The sequence below is a fragment of the Vanessa tameamea genome, chromosome 8, assembly GCF_037043105.1.
Source record: "Vanessa tameamea isolate UH-Manoa-2023 chromosome 8, ilVanTame1 primary haplotype, whole genome shotgun sequence".
NCBI classification, from domain to species: Eukaryota; Metazoa; Arthropoda; class Insecta; order Lepidoptera; family Nymphalidae; genus Vanessa; species Vanessa tameamea.
In genome coordinates, this window is record NC_087316.1 from 11111574 (window position 1) to 11130795 (window position 19222).

At 33.1% G+C, this 19222-nt stretch overlaps 1 protein-coding gene across 17 annotated transcripts in view; it reads right to left on the reverse strand.

The window, feature by feature from the left end:
• The window catches only part of LOC113404816 (rho GTPase-activating protein 23), a 319300-nt gene that overhangs the window by 143784 nt on the left and 156294 nt on the right, over positions 1–19222 (reverse strand). The window contains exon 1 of one of the 17 annotated variants that reach the window (XM_064215560.1): positions 8114–8510. The exons of the other annotated variants lie outside the window; for them this stretch is intronic. Within the exon in view, the coding sequence (XP_064071630.1) occupies positions 8114–8140 (27 nt within the window). The 5' untranslated portion in view covers positions 8141–8510. Of the gene's footprint in view, positions 1–8113; positions 8511–19222 lie in introns of those variants that run through there. 17 annotated transcript variants of the gene reach the window in all.

Genomic DNA, 19222 nt, shown 5'->3' on the forward strand with positions numbered 1-19222 from the left:
TGTAAAATTCCCTCTGTAGGGCTAAGGTGTCTTCTCCCTTTGAGGAGAATGTTTGGAGCATATTCGACAACGCTGTTCCAATGCTTGTTGGTGGAATACACATGTGGCAGAATTTCGTTGAAATTAGACACATGCAGGTTTCATCACGATGTTTTCCTTCACCGCCGAGCACGAGATGAATTATAGACACAAATTAAGCACATGAAAATTAGGTGGTGTCTGCCTGGGTTTGAACCCGAAATCATCGGTTAAGATGCAATCGTTCTCATCACTAGGCCATCTCGGCTCATGATGCGGGTTGATTACAAATGAAATACACACGTGGCAGAATTTCTTTGAAATTAGACACAAGCAGGTAGATTTCCTCAAGATGTTTTCCTTCACCGCCGAGTACGAGATGAATTATAAACACAAATGAAGCACATGAAAATTCGGTGGTGCCTGCCTGGGTTTGAACCCGAAATCATCGGTTAATCGATCAGTTTTTTATAATACATAATAAATGTAGAAGTATTATTTTATAGTTTTTATAGATCAGATGCTATATTGTACTAACCGAGAATAAATCAAGAGCACGTTAGCAATTTCTGATTCCACTTACTCGTATACGATGTAAGTACAAAATCAGTTATACTGGACTATTTACAGATCATTTAATAAAAATAAGAAATGAAAAGATCCGTGCAAATATCAGACAATTATAACGTGAATCAACGGTATCGATCAATGTAGTTTTCACAGACGCGGTAGATAAGATTAAAAAAACATACACGTGCAGGTCGATTTGATTGAATGGTTGTATTGGAAACATTATCGGAGTGGTTGTTTTGTAAATAAACATTGCGAAGCATTAGTTGCTATAACAATTTTACGGTTGCAATCGAATATATGCAACTACTAGTTGCCGAACGCGGTTTCGCTCGCTAGTTTTATGCACAAGGGGTTCAAGTTTGATCGATACCACCAAATTCGGTACAGTGGTTTGGCCGTGAAGGAATAACAGACAGACAGACTTTCGCCTTTATAATATTATTATATATTATAGAAGAGATAAGCTTGATAATTAAATTACACCTAAAAATATTGAAATCAATATAAATTATAGCAACAAAAACAAGTTATATGTAGCTTGTTTGTATATTGTTGTAAAGCAACATATTTTATCAGTAGAGCATAATATTCTTATGTTAGAGATTAAAATAGTAAAGAGAAATCAAGAGTGGAATTTAGAATCGTACGCCTACGTAATTTATTACACTGTACAACGCAACGTCGCGTCTGTCATCTTATCAGAAGACAGAAATTTATTAATTGCGCATCCAGCTACCTACTCTGTAATCCAATACGCTATAAAGGTATTTGGCACAACTTCACCTGCGGATGGTTTTTTTATTCCGTTTAGCGAATTCAGGTAGTCAAATTATACATCTTTTGTTAGCGTTACGAACGGTAACATTTTTCTTCGTACAAGTTCAAATAGTTTAATCTGTAAAACGAATGATCAATGTAATACTTTTAAAATCTGCTATGGAATTACCATAAATTACATTTAAAGATAAAGTGCAGCCTTTTGATTAATATTAAATATTGATCTGTAATCAGAGTAACATTCGTTTCCATAATATAGTATTCAATCGTAAACATTATCTCAGATAGGCACTTATTCAATTCGCTTGTAACGTCGCAGCTTGACATGCGGGCTCGGAATGATACGGGAAGAATAATCGAGCAAATCACGCCACTTCAGCACTTGTATCGAGATTTATTATTATTCTATCGATATTTTATTTATTCATTTGAAATATTTATCCGAGCACGGAAATATAGAATTCTAACTGAAGATCACCTCTCTAGATAAGTTAAAGACCATGAAATTTATTATGTAAGCAGGAAATATAAATGTTCATATCATACTGCATTTTTTTTACATCACGGACGGAAAATGTTAATGCAATTAGACGCAATTCGGATGTTGGCAAGGTCATTTTTATGTTACTAATGTCAGTATAAAAACTGCTATCATTCAAACGAACTGTCTGTTTCCCCCTAAGTATGCTATAAAAATTTGGACGATAATTTAACGAAGTTGTGCTTTATTGAAAGGTAAATAAGATGTAAATTCGTATGTTTATATTAAAGCTTGATTGATTGATAACCAACTCGATCGTAGACAGCCTTTGGGAAGTGACAAGTTCGGGTCAAATGATTATCCGATGACGAGGTCATCAATCGTGAAATTTAGTTGTTTAAACCTTATGTTTGATAGTGATACTTTTGCAAATTTAAGTATCACTATCAAACATTAAAAATGACTTACCTAATAATAATAATAATATACGGTATCAATAGAAAAAGAAGTAAATACTAAACTAAAATAAGCACATGAATTAAAGTCATTGATATTTTTTGTGCGGAAGCAACACTTCCTTTCGATTGACTTTCAAAGCTGAGATTCAAATCCAACAAATAAAAGAGAACATCGATTAAATTTTGAAACAAGTCATACTTAAGCGTAATTAGAACAGTTTAAATTTGCTGTATAGGTTTAAATTCTTAAATGTACTTACAATGATGATATGTATATCTAAAATCTTGTAATGTACAATTACAAAGCATTTACGATGTTTATGCAACTATGTTGATGTAGAAATCATTTCTGTGTGTACGGAAATGTTATGATTTGCATTCGAATATAGCTGATGTCGCAAATATTATGCGGAAGACTGTTATCATTGGGATACCGTTTTAATCAAGAACCTTTTCACTGTTGCGTAATTTTTTAACAGTTAAATATTACTTTTATAAAATTTACGATCATTATAACATCACATTAATATTTTAGAGTAACTACCTAACATAACATAAGTTAAGTTTTCACATATGTATTTTGAAAGTCAAATTAAATTCATAAAATTATTTTATGACTCGTGTATATATGTTGGCATCGAGGGTCGTGTCGACGAACGTTTACAATGTTTACAATGTGAGATAGAAGAAACATCTGCGGTTGATAACTCGTTCCAAACGATCATCCTTAGTTATTTAGCAGCGTGCCGTCTAGCTTCCGAGGACGGTCCGTTATAGCGCGGCGATAGTGGGTTAATTAATGAATAATGGATACACTGCGATATTTCACTAGTTTCTCTGTCTGTTCACAACAGTACGTACACTAGTCCAGCGAGGAAGCGGTTTAATGTGATTCAGACACGTTACTGTGATGTAGGAAATGACAGTACGAAAAAGTCTGCTCGTATAATCAATGAATTCACATTAAAACCCTAACTCGATCTATTAACAACTCTTACGTTAATCGTAATCGATATGGAATTATAGAACCTGCAAATCATACACAACCAGTCTAACGAAATGGTATTTTCCATGTTTTTCCGCGGGTATAGTCGTCGAAAGAATTTAATGAGATTTTAATTAGTCACTTGCAGCTGATGACAAATGTGATAACGAATAGAATACTCTATTGCTAAGGCATACAGGTTGCTCTGGATAAGTAATTAACATAGTCAGAGCGTTGAGAAAATTAATTTGCCCTTTAACTACTGCTTGAAGTTATTTATTAGGCTTAGTTGTTCGTCTTGCGAGGCAGCTTGCAGCTTACTACACCTTTCGCTGCCTTTGCGCTAATATGGGGCCGACCAGCTGTCGTTTTTTTAACGATACCATAAAAGACCCCTCGTCCACCTGTACCGACCATGTTAGTTCTGTAAAATCGCATTTTCGCGATCCAACATGCGTCAGACATCTAAAGACGATAGCAAACAAAACTGGTTGAGAACAAGTTCAAGTTTAGCATTGACCATTTTATGCAATCAAGTTAGCATACAAAGAAGTATTTCTTTGAAAATAATTTTGTTTTTTTAATTTCTAGTTATCAAGCTATACATTTAAATTATCTGTTTAAGATAATCTATACAAATGCTCAACACTAGTTTAAGATAATTCTAATTATAATGTTGGTATCTTTAGTGGAATGTTGCATTATTATTTTTTTATTTAGTTCAAAGGCAGGCCAACAGAAAGGCCGTCTAATAAAAAGTTTTTATCTCTGTCCTTGGACATATATCTACATAGGCATAACAAGAAGTATCTATTCCTCTATTCCATTCCAGAAAAAGAAAGTACTTAATTTCTAAAAAGATAGTTTTTATGTTCTAATGATATTGTTTGGAATGGACTCAATATATTTGAGTGGTTATAGCAGTTAAAGATCAAACCTCTGGAAATGTTTTACTGTTTTATGTTTTCCGCAGTTTATCTTACATTCTATAGAATATAAGCCCGCCCTTCTTAGAAGTGGTTTGATGAGTTTAACAAACATTCCTTGGTTATGGGGCTGATGTGGCTCGTTACTTCAAAGTGTAGGGATAATGTTATGATTGCTGCACCGTTAAACCGTGTCACCTTAAGTGACGACCATTTAAATGTCATGACATTTTAATGTATCTAGTTCTTCGTATACAAAAAAATACTACATTTCATTCGATTTTATGATATTCAAAGTGGATTTAGTATTTAAAACAACATTTTAAAAGTTTATGACACTGGATCATAAGGATCTTTATTTTATAGATTTCCGATTAAAATTAAAAGAAAAACTCGATATAAAATGATCAAAAAAATTTAATCGCCATAAAATTTAAATTCTATTTAAATGTAAGGCATCTGCAATTCCATTTAAGGTCATACGTCTTTTCGTTTGGGAGACATCTTCGTCAGACCGCATTCCGAAACCCTTCGCCAATTACGCAGGATGGAGACGCCGAAAGGTTTTTTTTATCCCATTTTGACCGTTATTCGATGGCTGCAACAATCGTTCAGAACTCGTTCTTTTCACCATATACGGGTCATGGAGTTCCGATTTTCTAGCCCTACTGCTATTTTTTCTCTTTTCTGGCGAGGCAGGTCGAGTGACATATTGGTGTCATTACAACAATAAAATTTAAAGCGCTTTTATTTTTAAAAGATTTGCATCGAATTTCGTTGTTTGTCACGTGAATTGTCGCCATCTTCGAGACATTTACCGATAATCGACCTCTTAACCAATATTTGCAAAAATAAAATCCACGAACAAAACCAATGAGAGCCGAAAAGCGAAACGTGTTTCCGAATGAATTAATTAAAGATTGTTTATATAGCCATGCGTATACAACTTTAAAATCAGAACAATATTCAATGTTTTTTGGATTTAAGCACAATTTAACCATATTGGTAAATTGTATCAAAAAGTGATATTAAATCGATAACTAATTAGATCGATTAATTGATCATGAATAGGTCACACAGACCGGTCGGCTCGGATTTCTCGATACACTTTTTGGGCCCATGACATGAATAATTAACGCAATGCAGACTTTCGGTAGACTGAACGCATTGTTCACCGACATCTGATGACCTGATGGCATCAATACACATCCTAGTACACGCGTTGAATCCCCTATTGGTATTCTTTTAGCCTAATCTACATTGATAGAGTTATATTAAGAACACTGACAAATATATTTAAGTAATGTTGAAATTAGAATATTTTTAATAATGATTACGGCCACAGACGCAATCCAAGGTTACGAAAACGATGGCCCTACATACAAATGTAACGTAAACGGTTCATGGGAACTAATAATAAACATTAACAATGAGTGTTACCGTTTGATGTGAGCGAGCGCGTCATAGCCCGGGCCGGCACTCGTAAAACTAAATTCGGTACTGGTAATTGTACAGTCGACTGCACTTGCGGATTAAGCAATAGCAGGAAATAAATGACCCAAAATAATACATGTATGTGTGCATTATAACGATTTACAACCGCAGTTGAAGTCAACTGAAGTTGGTTTATGTATGTATGTCGAGTAGACTGGCTATCTTTAACGCGGATAGCAATTTTCTAATACAAAATATTCGAACGAGGGCAATGCTTTCTGTATATTTAGTGATAAACAAAAATCTAAATCACGTTCGAATTGGCAAAAGTAAACCGCAAAAAATGTCGCCAAGTTCGTGTGCTTTCACCGCGATCGCCAGAAAACGTTTGTCCGGCGACTTAATTCTGTTTGAGATTAAGCGATTAAGCGCCATCCGAATAAATAAAGTGGACGCAATTACGACTCTATATGTTCGACATAAGTCTCCTTCTAGAAGTGGACCCCACGTTGGCATCCGCAATGTCCTGGCGTAAGGCCAACAGGCAATTGAATGAGTGACGATACGAAACGACCAAAAAACCAGGGGTAGACGGTCACGTTCACTCTATTTCTGGGAGGTCAGATTCTGAAGTGCCTGTGAGTCAGAATCAATTCGCCACTCGAGATGAAAATCCATCCATTGAGCAACCTAGAGCAAATGTATTGCTGATTACGATAAAGGCAATACTCATTAGATGTAGAACTCAATATAATTTACCTTTAGCACACTTGGAGAGAAATTGTAAAATTTAAAATTAATATTAGTAACATCACTATGAATTCGACAGTTCTGTTCGAGGAGTTAGCAGAGTTAGAGTTAAGGGGACGCCTATTCTAGAGTATGTCGGACGTGACATGATAACTAAGTGTCCGTTGAAAATAACCGCATGCGCAATCGAAGCTAGGCAGCTGTCTGCCTCTGATAAATATGAAGTTATCATTCGAAGTTCCTAAGATTGCTTATTGTAAACCTATTAAAATAAGTAATTTAGTTAGTTACAATTACCGTACATCTTCGTCCCAGTACTATTTTTGTTTTCTTTTCTATAAAAACATCTATTTTTGTATACAACCTAAATAACTTTATGGCATTGATTGAAATATATATTTTTATATGATTTAAATTTAAACTAAAATACATGATTAGCTAGATATTAGCCGTTCATTTCTATTGAGATTCCTTTGTGAGTAATGGAAGTTATGACCTGGTCTTGGCAAAATAGCAATTTATAATATTACATAACATTTGACGCGTTTTATTCTTTAGACACAAGTGGTAGTGTCTGGCGTTAGGTTCAAAAGGATGAGTCAAACCAGCTTCTAGTTATGATCTCATCGTAACATTATTATTAAAACTGATATTTGTACGCAACGAAGCTTTCTTTTAAATGTCATATACATAATATATGTATTTAATTTCTCTTTAGGCTATAGGGATATGATTTACGTGCGAGGACTTATTTTTTCTTTTTTAAATGGCTTATTAGAAAAACATAAATAGTTGGAGCTTGTTGTAATTCAAACATCGTTGCATATAGTGTACAAAAACCAACGTAACATAAATTATGTGACGTAGAGACAATTTTAGACTGGCCTATAGACGATCAGATGAAAAAATAAAGTTACAGAAAATAAGTCAAAATAAAGGTCCAGTTACAATCGCATAAACAAGTCAATCACACGATTAAACAACAGGAATTTGATACGACATAATTGATAAGACTGCGGCCTTGGACAAATTATACGTAATAGTAATACCGATACTACATTCGGTCTCACGCTTCGGCCTTGGGCGAGTACAAAAATGACTTACGAGTTCCGAAGTGAAAAGTTTTTATTAGTCACATTATTATTGACATTAAATTAAGCTACTCTATAATTACTTTGTTTGTCTCTTAGTGTTTATTAGAAAATTTAATGGCAATCATTATCTTTTATTAAAATCACCTGAATCTAAAACTCAATATGAAATAGAACTTATGTTCATTGTTACTAAATAATTTATGAAGGGGTTATGATAAATTAAATTATATTTAATGCAATATATTAAATATTATTCGTCGGGTTAAATCATTTACGGCCTTAATTCAATTACTAAATTGAATACAACATCAGAACATGAAACAATACGAAATACAGATCAAAATAATGATAGGAAACAACTCTAATATCATACTGATGCGCGGTTTTTTAAATCATATCAGAAAAAACAACGACATATGATTCAAAGGAAATCCAATATGGAATATTTTCATGATACACGATAAAGCTGATCGACGTAAACAGAAATAACTGAACGAAACGATAAGCCGATATTACTGTAAATACAGTGCTAGCGATAAAGTCGAAACAATTACAATTTTTTTCGCAGTTCGCAAAAAATAATATTAATGATTGTAGTATTTCAGGATTCCGCTCACCTTAGTTGCGTCGGTGTTGGCGTTCATCCAACTACAGATGCTTACGATCTGGCTGTCGCCGAAATTTGCTCTCTAACATCAGAACATAGGTAGAGTTTGTATTCCAAAAGCACCGTTCGCGATATAACAACACAGAATAAAACAAACCACAATGTCGTTTAAGTTTCGAATTATTGGAAAACACAAATCGTTAAGACCGATAAAGGTCTTTCACATCACGCTAAATATTTGCTCTGTCACAGGTGCATGAGCGTCGTAAATAATAGTGACGTTCGATGCCGGCTACACGTGCGCTCTCGACAGAAAACCGCGAATAACAGTCGATAAGAAACGCGAGCGACAAAACATATGCCCCCTCTACCACGACCGCTGCACGCTCGCGGTACAGCGAGACTGACGGACGGGTCGGTTTCGCAGAGCGCCGACGCACTGGCGCATCTTGACAACCCCTCGTTCCCCCGCGCACAATTTGCAGACTCCCAGAAGTGCACTTTAAACTGAAATTGAAAAAATCGAGAATAGACTTGCATAGCTTTAAACCACCTCACGTTTAGCCAAGGAATCTGACTACTTTTTCAATTACCAAAGTAATTATTCACGCCATTTACGGTACTGAATTAACGTACGAGCGTAAATAGTCTCGCGTCTTGGATTCTCGTGAGAATGCTGATGCGAGAAGATGGAAATGATAATAATCGTAGACCAATTAGGGCGTAACCGAAGTACTCGTTTAGCAAATGAGTATTTTTAAAAAGACAATAACCATGAATTTATCAGACCATCATCGATCGTAACGTTTTTAGTGTCATAAAAACGTAATGGTAGTTAAATTGGATACTATATGTGTAGAATATAATAAGCAAAAGTACGGGATTGTCCATCGTAGAATGAAAGTGTGCCACATCCTGAAGGCTAATAGCGGATGAAGGCGGCTGCTAGGCGCTAGGACCACGTAGGAGCAACGGTACTGTCGATATGCACTGCGTTCATTTGCATAATCGTCACCGTGATTACCTTAAATTTTAAGTTATATTTAATGACAATATTGTTATATCGCATACATATAATCAAGAAAAAATAATAAGTTTTTTTTAATGATACGTCGGCCATATCAGGTGGCCCACCTGAAAGTAAGTGGTCTCTACCGCCCATTAATATTGGCGCTGTAAGAAATATTAACTACTAGCGACCCGCCCCGGCTTCGCACGTGTGCAATGCTTATACTAAACATACTACAGAATGTCTTACAACGTTCACAGTTTTTCAGTCATTAGATGATATAAACCGCTACGTAACGATTAATGCTGTATTGCTTAAAATCGCTTCGAAAATAAGCCATTATTTCTCGTAAAAAGTAAAGCATAAAAAATGGTTATTGTGGGCTATCTCTAAGAGATAGACATACCATCGCGAACTTTTTTGATGACCTTTTTAAGGTGTACAATACTGTAGTACATTATTTTGATATATCTCGTAGGGTTTAACCAGCGTTTGCAATGTAAGCGCAAAAAAAATGTTTATTTAAGACATCACTTCAGAAACCTCTAAAATTATCAGTGTTTCTCTACTGTATTGTGCATGTTTTATACATATAAACCTTCCTCTTGAATCAATCTATCTATTTAAAAAAACCGCATCAAAATCCGTTGTGTAATTTTAAAGATCTAAGCATACACAGGGACAGACAGCAGTAAGCGACTTTGTTTTATACTATGTAATGATTCCTTATAACGCCAATGCACCACCAACCTTGAGAACTAAGACGTTATATCACCTGTGGCTGTAGTTATAATGGCCCACTCACCCTTCAAACCGGAACACAATAATACCACATATTGATGTATTGCGGTAGAATATCCAATAATTGGGTGGTACTTCTACCTACCTAAACGGGACTGCACAAAGCTCTACCACCACGTAGTAAATAATTTGAAAAAAAAATACAATAAATTGAACGAAAATCACATTATTTTTCAGATGAAGCCGCTAACTACCCATTAGATCAATGAAGGCAATTATTCCTAGCAATTATAACAATAATAATAAAACTATAAACCACTTCAACACAGATGTTGATCTGGAATTCGGTAATAAAACTATAACAGTAAAAATGTGGAGTAGTCAAAAAATACGATTTCGTAATACAATTAAATCTCTAGTCCAATTTTTTTAAAACAATCTTTTCTGTTTCTTAGAAATTACAAATACATTCGATAAAGAATATATTGTATTCAACATTATAACGCACTTTTTTCCATAGTTAAATAATATCCAGTTTTGATAAATTGTCAGATGATCAGACAAAACAAAACAATGTTTGAGTTTTGTCAAAAATAGGTAAAGTTTTACCTAATACCAAAGAGGCTTTAAATCGAATACTATAGAAAATATAAATTCTAGAACAAACAAAAAATAAAAGGTCAAGGCAACTTAACGAGCATAAGAAACGAATTAAAATGATTTAGACTTTTAAAACGTCTATTTTTATTCGTGCGCTCGACGTTAACATAAAAAATAAATATCTTGCAAAAAAAGATATCGCTTCTGAAATTGTAACTTGTTATAAATGATTAATAACCACATCCAAATGACCCGATCTTTTGAATTCCCGTCTAATTGTATCAGTTTTCTCGAATCTGGTATGCAATGGAGTTTATCGTCCATCTACCGAGTCAACTGTGCGCATTCTTTCTAGCAATGGCGAGCAACTTTTTCGCGTTTTGCTTTTTATTGGTCTTATAAAAAATGCCAGTAGCTCGTTAAATTGTAAGGTTGTTATTGATTGTGATTAATACGGCTCCGTAACAAGAATACGAATCAAAATATAGTTTTTGTTTTGCAAAGATAATAAAGACGCACGAAATGATTTATTTAGTAAAATTAAATGAGATGATCAATATTTTCCTTGAATAGGAAAAAGTCCATCCGAAATAAGACAGCATGGTAAAATAAGTAAAATCAGTCAAGTTAAGATGTGAGATATTAGTGTGGTTCAAATATAATATAAATTACCAATAAAATATAATCTTATGTTCTCTGACTTACTAATTAAAGAAACAAAATTCAGCTTGATAACTTATAAGGATGAACATATAACATGTTCGGCAAGATAAATCAACTGCCAAAGCTAATGACGATAAACATGAGATGTTTAGTGAGATAACAGATTGACGATTTGATTCGCTCTCGAAGGCACCTATTAAAGGTGGTTCACAAACTGAAGCGATAAACTTACTCACATCATTTAATCAGATTGTAGACGATTGCAACTTTTTGTTTTGCCTTCTTATTAAACCAATAACATTAACAATTTGTTATAAGTATATAAACAGTTATATTGTAACAAATTAAAAGATCTTATTCAACATTATTTATTAATTTTCTTACCTACATACCTACCTACATTAGCAGCCTGTAAATTTCCCACTGCTGGGTAAAGTCCTCCTCTCCCTTTGAGGAGAAGGTTTGGAGCATATTCCACCACGCTGCTCCAATGCGGGTTGGTGGAATACATATGTGGCAGAATTTCGTTGAAATTAGACACATGCAGATTTCCTCACGATGTTTTCCTTCACCGCAAAGCACGAGATGAATTATAAGCACAAATTAAGCACATGAAAATGTGCTTGGTGCCTGCCTGGGTTTGAACCCGAAATCATCGGTTACGATGCACGCGTTCTAACCACTTTTCTTATTATAACTGTTTCAACTTTGCCGTGTCAATTTTTTATTCTACTTTCAAAATGATCTAATGAACTTTTATCAAAGTTCACTACAAGAAAGTAAATGTCCGCAATTCCTTACGGCAACATTATTTTCCCATTTTTGCCAATCGGCTGTCCGAGCGGGCGATATTTCCTTAAAAGACTTTCTCTTTCCCATTGTAGTATCAGAGGTGTCGAGCGATTTATCGGCGGGCACGTATCGGCCGACAAGTACACGGCGGGAATCGAACCCTCGGACCTTGGTGCGAGTGAGAACAAATTTCTCTAAAGCAAAAGATTCGTTGCTTTGCTATAATTTATTGCATACGTATCTGTAGTGCTATCTTACTTCGGTATTGCTTTCGCGTATACCTTTAACGATATTTACTAACTGAATACTATTCCTCTATAATATCTTATTTACAGACTTAGTATTAATTCTAAGTTTGGAATTGCGACGGTTATAAACTTTTGCGATGTATGTTTTCTTTATAAGTAGTGAAAGTCATTTTACATCATCACTAGATACAATGCCAGCTACAGACGTGACAGGAGATTATACATTTTTATTTCCTCTTGTAGTGGAAATGAAGTCTTTTGAGTTACGTACGTATATTCGTCATATTTAATAATAGAGTCGATGATGTAGTAAAATTGCAGCCAGTTTATTATTTGCATGTCAATAATAATCGAGTTAAAAACAAAGATAATAAAATACACGTCACAATCAGAAATATAAATTATGAAAAAATTAAAACCGCATTGTGTTTCATGGACATGTATCTCCCGTTACTTCCTGCATAAATAGCCTTTCTGCTATACGAGTAGGACTCAAAAGTAGGACTTTTCCGGTTAATCGAAATTGACTCTTTCAACATGAAATTCGTATACTTATTTTCTTAGAGATTAGGGACCGCGACCACATAATATTGTGTAACCAAGCCGTGCAGTACTATCTTTGTATACTCAATCCAACGGAAATAGCATATCACGTACTGCGATAATTCAACCAATTAATAGCAAGAGCTGAGTATCGGGGCAGGTAGCTGGTGTATTGAGGAAACATTTCACCGGCTAATTGATATTTGCATAGACTCTCGTTAGTGAGAAGCCAACACGGAAGCTATGCGGGTTACATCTGTGACCTTATAAAATGGTACTCGTAGATTGAGCAATTAATTTATGGCCGCTTTATTTATGCGTATAAGGGTAATTCATATCTCGAACTATAATTTGAAATTATCATTTCTAAGGAATTTCTCATAATATTGATTTATAAATTGTGCATCAATATCTAGAATATGCTGGAAAATAAACCGCATTCTAATACATATTTGTATTCCACGTGGAATTTGCGGATACGTTTTGTATAAATGCAAACGCAGAGTAAGTTTTTAATTAAAGTGCTCAGACTTCATACCACACGCATATATCTACACGCATGTTTCGATTTTCATTAGCGAAGTATGTACGTCAATGTACGATGTTTTTATATGAAACATTATTGATATGGGATTTCACGTTACCTACAGTTGAACTTACAGTCTAGTTATTTTTATAACTGCTAGGTTATGTTTCATTTAATATTGGACTGATTCAAAATTTAATTCCTAAATATTAAATGAGACAATTTTGAATAATTCTGTTAATGTGTGTATAAGGCTTAATAAAGACTGATTTTAATAGGTATTAAACCATAAGTTACTATTACGTATATATGTATGTATTACAGTTTGTGTGAATGCGTATCATTTAACTGTGGACAAATAATTTATTTATAGCTAGATTCTATAACTGTTTTGCGGATGAAAAAAAAATGAAAGCAAATTAATATCAAATTCTTGGATTGCGTATGGATATAATATTAATTCTTTAATACAGAAAATTAGGTCTGTTTCGACAAATTCGTTTTATAGGTTAAGTTTACATTTTAAGTGAACTTTTTATTGAATGTTATTATTATGTTAAATGATTACACAACCCAACGAACGATTTAAAATTCATCGGCTGTTAATTAGGCAACGATGTTAAATAGTTCGTGTAACTACATACAAATTCAAAGTAAAATCAAACCGGATTCAAATAATTATTAGTAATTACGATTTTTTGTTCTGTTTATGACTTAGATATGACACACAAAGGTGTGCATTGGTGTGTTAAAGTAACACACCAATGGATAAAATATCCAAATGAATGAGTTATAAAATAACAAATTTAATTGAATTTTAATAGATATAGAATATATTTAAAAGATATTGAATTATTTTAGTATTAATAATCCCGAGGTTATAATTATGTCGCGAATGAATATATAGTTTTAATTCTAAGTAGTAATTTTCGATATATACGATATCATAAAAAAATAAAACATAAAAAAGCATAATATGGAATATAAAGAAAATTAATGACCAAAATACGGGAAAAACTTTGTGACCGAAATTAAAATTCAAGCCACCTACTATGTGATTGGTTAGTTTCGTAAATAATTTCAAGGAAACAATCAAGGATTCCGATCTTCGATAATTCCATCCTCGTCTTAAATTAGTTATTTTAAATTGACGTACAAAATATATCGAATGAAATTGTCTTTTTATCGAGATAAAAGGCGACAAAGACGCCACTGTTATCGATAATTACACTCACCTATAATTAAAACAACTATCATTGCAATATGTATTTAACGAGACCAAATAAGGCATCCAATATATGCCTTCATCAGCACAACTTCCTAGATCGAAAAATATACATAGGAATTTTACAAACGTGATTTTGTCGTCGTAAATCTGAATAATCGTCCGTCGGGTGCAATTACGAAAATTGTATGAATTGCTATATACAATCTTCATAAGTCTTCAAATATTAAACCTCGTAAAGTATGAGCAGGACGTTGGGAATTATGCCCAGAATTTACAATGTATTTACGTCTGTTTGAATGGCTGACATTTTGAATGAAGATGAATATGATACCCGTAGACCATTAAACCGAAAACGGACTCCAAGGCCAGATGTAGTTCAGACGCGGCGAGATAAGAATGGCAAGTGCATTTTTTTTATTTGCCTTCGAAATGTTAGTATTTATTTATAGTTTAGCAAATACTGACTACCCAGATATCTAACTATATTTTTAACTTATTTATTCTCAAAAAATAAATTAAAGGGAGAAGTTTGTATAAGCCTTGAGATTTTTCTAGAATTTGTGACGCAGATACTTTTATCACAAGGAACAAACATAAACATGTAACCGCAGTTACCTTATTACACAAAGACGATAAATCTCTTGTAAGAAAACGAACACGCAACAGTATCGCAGGAAACGTTTAAATTAAGAATAACAATATGAGTTCGATTGTTTAAGCGTAATATACGAATATTGATTTTATAGGACACAGAATGATGGCTTTTGGCTTTTGATTTTTAAAAATGTAAAAGTCATGACTTCGATTAAATAATTAACCAAATATGTCGATCAGTTTCTGTAGTTATTTTTTATGTTATATATATATTTGTTACTAGCTGAACCTGCGGCTTTACCCGTGCAAAATTTATAAGCAAAGTTCCAGCTCCCGTTTTACCCTCTTAGGGTCGAACTTTAGTAAAATCTGGCGTATTTCGTAAATTTCTTAGCGAATTTCGACACCCTATAAGAAACGTACCTGCCGAATTTCAAATTTGTAGGTGTTACAGTTTCTCAGATTTCGTGATTAATCAGTGAGTGGTATTTAACTAATTAGTAAGTATAACTACAACAGGAATAAAATATGAGAAGAATAATATTGTTAAGGATCTGTAGCGATGACGTATTACTGTCTCCGTACAGTCTCGAATCTGTGACGTCAGAATTCAAATCATAAAATCGTAAAAGAACGAAGAAGATGTCTTTTTAATCTTGCTAAAGGAGTACAGTCAGTTTTTGTGCGCCTTCAAAAATAACAAGTTCTAAGTCGCTTTTTTGTTACTTTTTATTGTAAGTTGTAAAAAAAATATATCCAGTAAAGTAAAAACGAAGATTAATTATATCTTTTAATATCATTTCTTACCGCTACTGAGAATTTGTGTAGAGAAATATCCAATATATTTCTATTCGTTCAACTCGGGAACCTAACGCAAACCTCGATATCTGCAGCCTTATATGTCAGGTACTAGACCAACGAGTTGTACTTGCATTGTGAAGTAACAGTAATTTCTACATTACCGAATAAAAACACGACGAAAGTGTATCAAAATGAATACAGACGAAATTCCATTTTTACCTGCAACAAATAAAAAAAAAAATGTTCATAATTTAATTAAATCAAAGTCCAAAATGCAAATCCGGATTGGAAGAAATCACATTTTATTTGTTATTTGAAAGTGAACTTTAATAATATGACTACAGCGTTGAGTTTTGACTAAATGGTGTGCACATTCCATATATATTTTCACTCATTAATTAATATTACGCAACGTATTGAAGTAATCACGCCTAATGGAGAATGACAATCAGGTGTTTTGATATTAGTCGACTGTCCAGAAACACCGTCACTTTTTGATATATTATTGTAACTGGTTTCATTTAGCGAATTTGCCCGCGTGAAAAGCCTAATTGTAAAATTGCATGATATTACATTTTGATATTTAATTAATGTTCTCTGTGATTGTTATATTTGGGGCTTTACTCGGTGGAAAGACTTTGTACAAACTCGTCTGGATAGGGAGCACGCACTCATCAAATATTTTACCGCTCAACAGCAATAATTAGTATCATTGTGTTTCGGTTTGAAGGGTGAGTGAGCCAGGGTAATGACAGTCACGAGGGACATAACATCTTAGTTCCCAAGCGTATTTGTGCATTGGCGATGTAAATGGTTTGAAGTGGTTATTTCTTACAGTGTCAATGTCTATGGGTGAGGGCGGTGGTGATCACTTACGACCAGGTGGCTATTTCGTCGCCTGCCTGCCTAAATAAATCAGTACTTACTCTTATAATTCAAATAGATAACATAGGTATATTAAAAAAATAATTTAATATATAAGTCAGTTAACATAACAATATTTTTATTCAATAAAAAAATTCGTTAGTACATATTATAATCAATATGCTAATAAATTAATAATGTCCCATTTAAGTTTTCGACACTACATTTTTTTCACTTACATTCTAACGTAATAAATCAACACGAATATGTATGAAATTTAATTCGATTCATCAAAAATTTTAATTCAGGATTATTTACTTTCATGATATTGCCTAACCAACAACCTTAGACGATAAACTGCATTAGCACATATCTGTGTTCCTCATTATGTGACCCAAATATTCCAACTTTCTCTTTAAGCTTAACCAAATTATAAATGGAATTTGCATATACTTTGCACATATTTTTAGTCATATATTTTTTATGTTAAATTTTAAAACAATAATATTGGCAAGACCATATCACGAGTTTAATGAAGCGATTATATCGGCATTCCAATTAGTCGCCACAGACTTATATAAATGATATTATTAAACTGAGTTACTATTTTCATAAAATCAGGGTTAATAAAAAATTAATAAAACTGGGGCACTAATGCCAACTACCTACTTATTTTAATTAGGTTTCCTTTTTTACTTAAACTTAGTGTAAATTAATTATGTAACTGAATTTGCAGACATTAGTAATTTGTAAGTTGATTTATATTTGTAGTACTGAACAAAAAAATATGTAATTATTGTTGACATGAGTATCTAAATAAAAAAAAGTTTTAATTATAGTTAGCTTTCACAAGTATACTGAGCGTGGATGGTGACTTTATGCGGCCTGATAATAGTAGTAATCAAAAGACCCTTATAGCAAATAATTGGGAAGGGTGGAGTACGCCGTTTGTTTCAGAATGAGGGTGAAACAGTAAAAATTGATTTATAAAAAAATCGACACTTTAACCATTTTGTTAAAATGCCGACTAAAATAACTTTAGAAGTGCACTAATGATTGTTCATCATAATTATAATACAATAATGATAAAATATGCGACTTTAGTTCATAAAATAAAAATACATATATAATGAGAAATGTCTTCGTTGGAAATCAACGTTTATCTGTCCGAGACATTTTTTCTATTTTTCTATACATGACGCAGACACCATTGGATGGATTAAGTATTATTGATATACACGACAGTCTAAATACTCTATCAATATGTCTAGAATTCGAGCTGGCACGGTCGTGGTAAATATCTTAACAAATATCGTCTGTTTATCAGATACAAATAACGAAGACCTTTAAAACTAAAATAGAAGCACTATATCAAAAGACAATCTAGATCATTATGCATCTAGCAGAAAGCAAAGAGGCAACACGCAATCGAATGATAAATTACAACAAAGGGATACCTTCAATTCACAACAAACAATGGGAGTATTGCCTGATAACTAAGCATAGAATCTAGTACGGAGCAGAATGCACTTAGGACTTTATTTCTACTAGGCGAGTAAAAGAAGCGCCTTCTAGGCACTATACCTTAATAACTTACTTGTTCAACATGAAAAATAGTCAGACAAGTGACACGTACACAGGTTCTTAGCCCATTGTTCGTTGCTCCCCCACATTTATTTTAAGGTAAGTGAAATGAGCTTCAAGAAAACAAATGTAAATCAGTGTAGAGCAAAAGATCAAGGTCCACCCGATTATATTATTGCATGAATAAATTGTTTTAAACAATGAATAAGTCAAGTCCGAGAGCTTGTACGATAAACATCTTTAAACTCGGCGGTCGCTATTAATAAATCAAGTAACGTTAAAAATTATAAGAAATATGATTCGTTTGAGTTATTATTTAAGTTCGAATACGGAACTTGTGAGCGAAACGTCAACATAATATTAAAAATATGTTCTTAACGATCTCAACGTATCACAAAACCGAATCAAGGAAGATTATTTTTCTTCGTTTTTGAACACGACGAAGCGCGACTTTACTAATAATATTTTGCTCATAAAAATATTTTTAATAAAACAAAATATATACTGAAATAAAAAGATACAATGCGATTAAGTATTTAGTTAAACTATTTCAATAGTTTAACTTTTGGAAATGATATAAAGTCAGGGAAGTAAAATTTAATTAATCAGGACTATTAAAAAAAATATTGGATTGATTTTAATAATTTAATATTAGGCAATTTATTCTATACCAAATACCATCAAATTGAATCAATCCATCAGGTAGGTAATTGAAAGCATTTGAATATAGTAATTTACAAGATTGAATTAAATAAGATAAACCGGCAAGATACTCAGTAGTTGCTCTTTTCCGACAATTAATAACATATATATGAATATATTCAATTAAATATACATAAATTAAGTATCCTGCTTGAAAATCAAATAATGTTAACTCCGCGCTTTTTATTTTTCATCTTCGTAACCTTTGAACTTTCAAACATTTT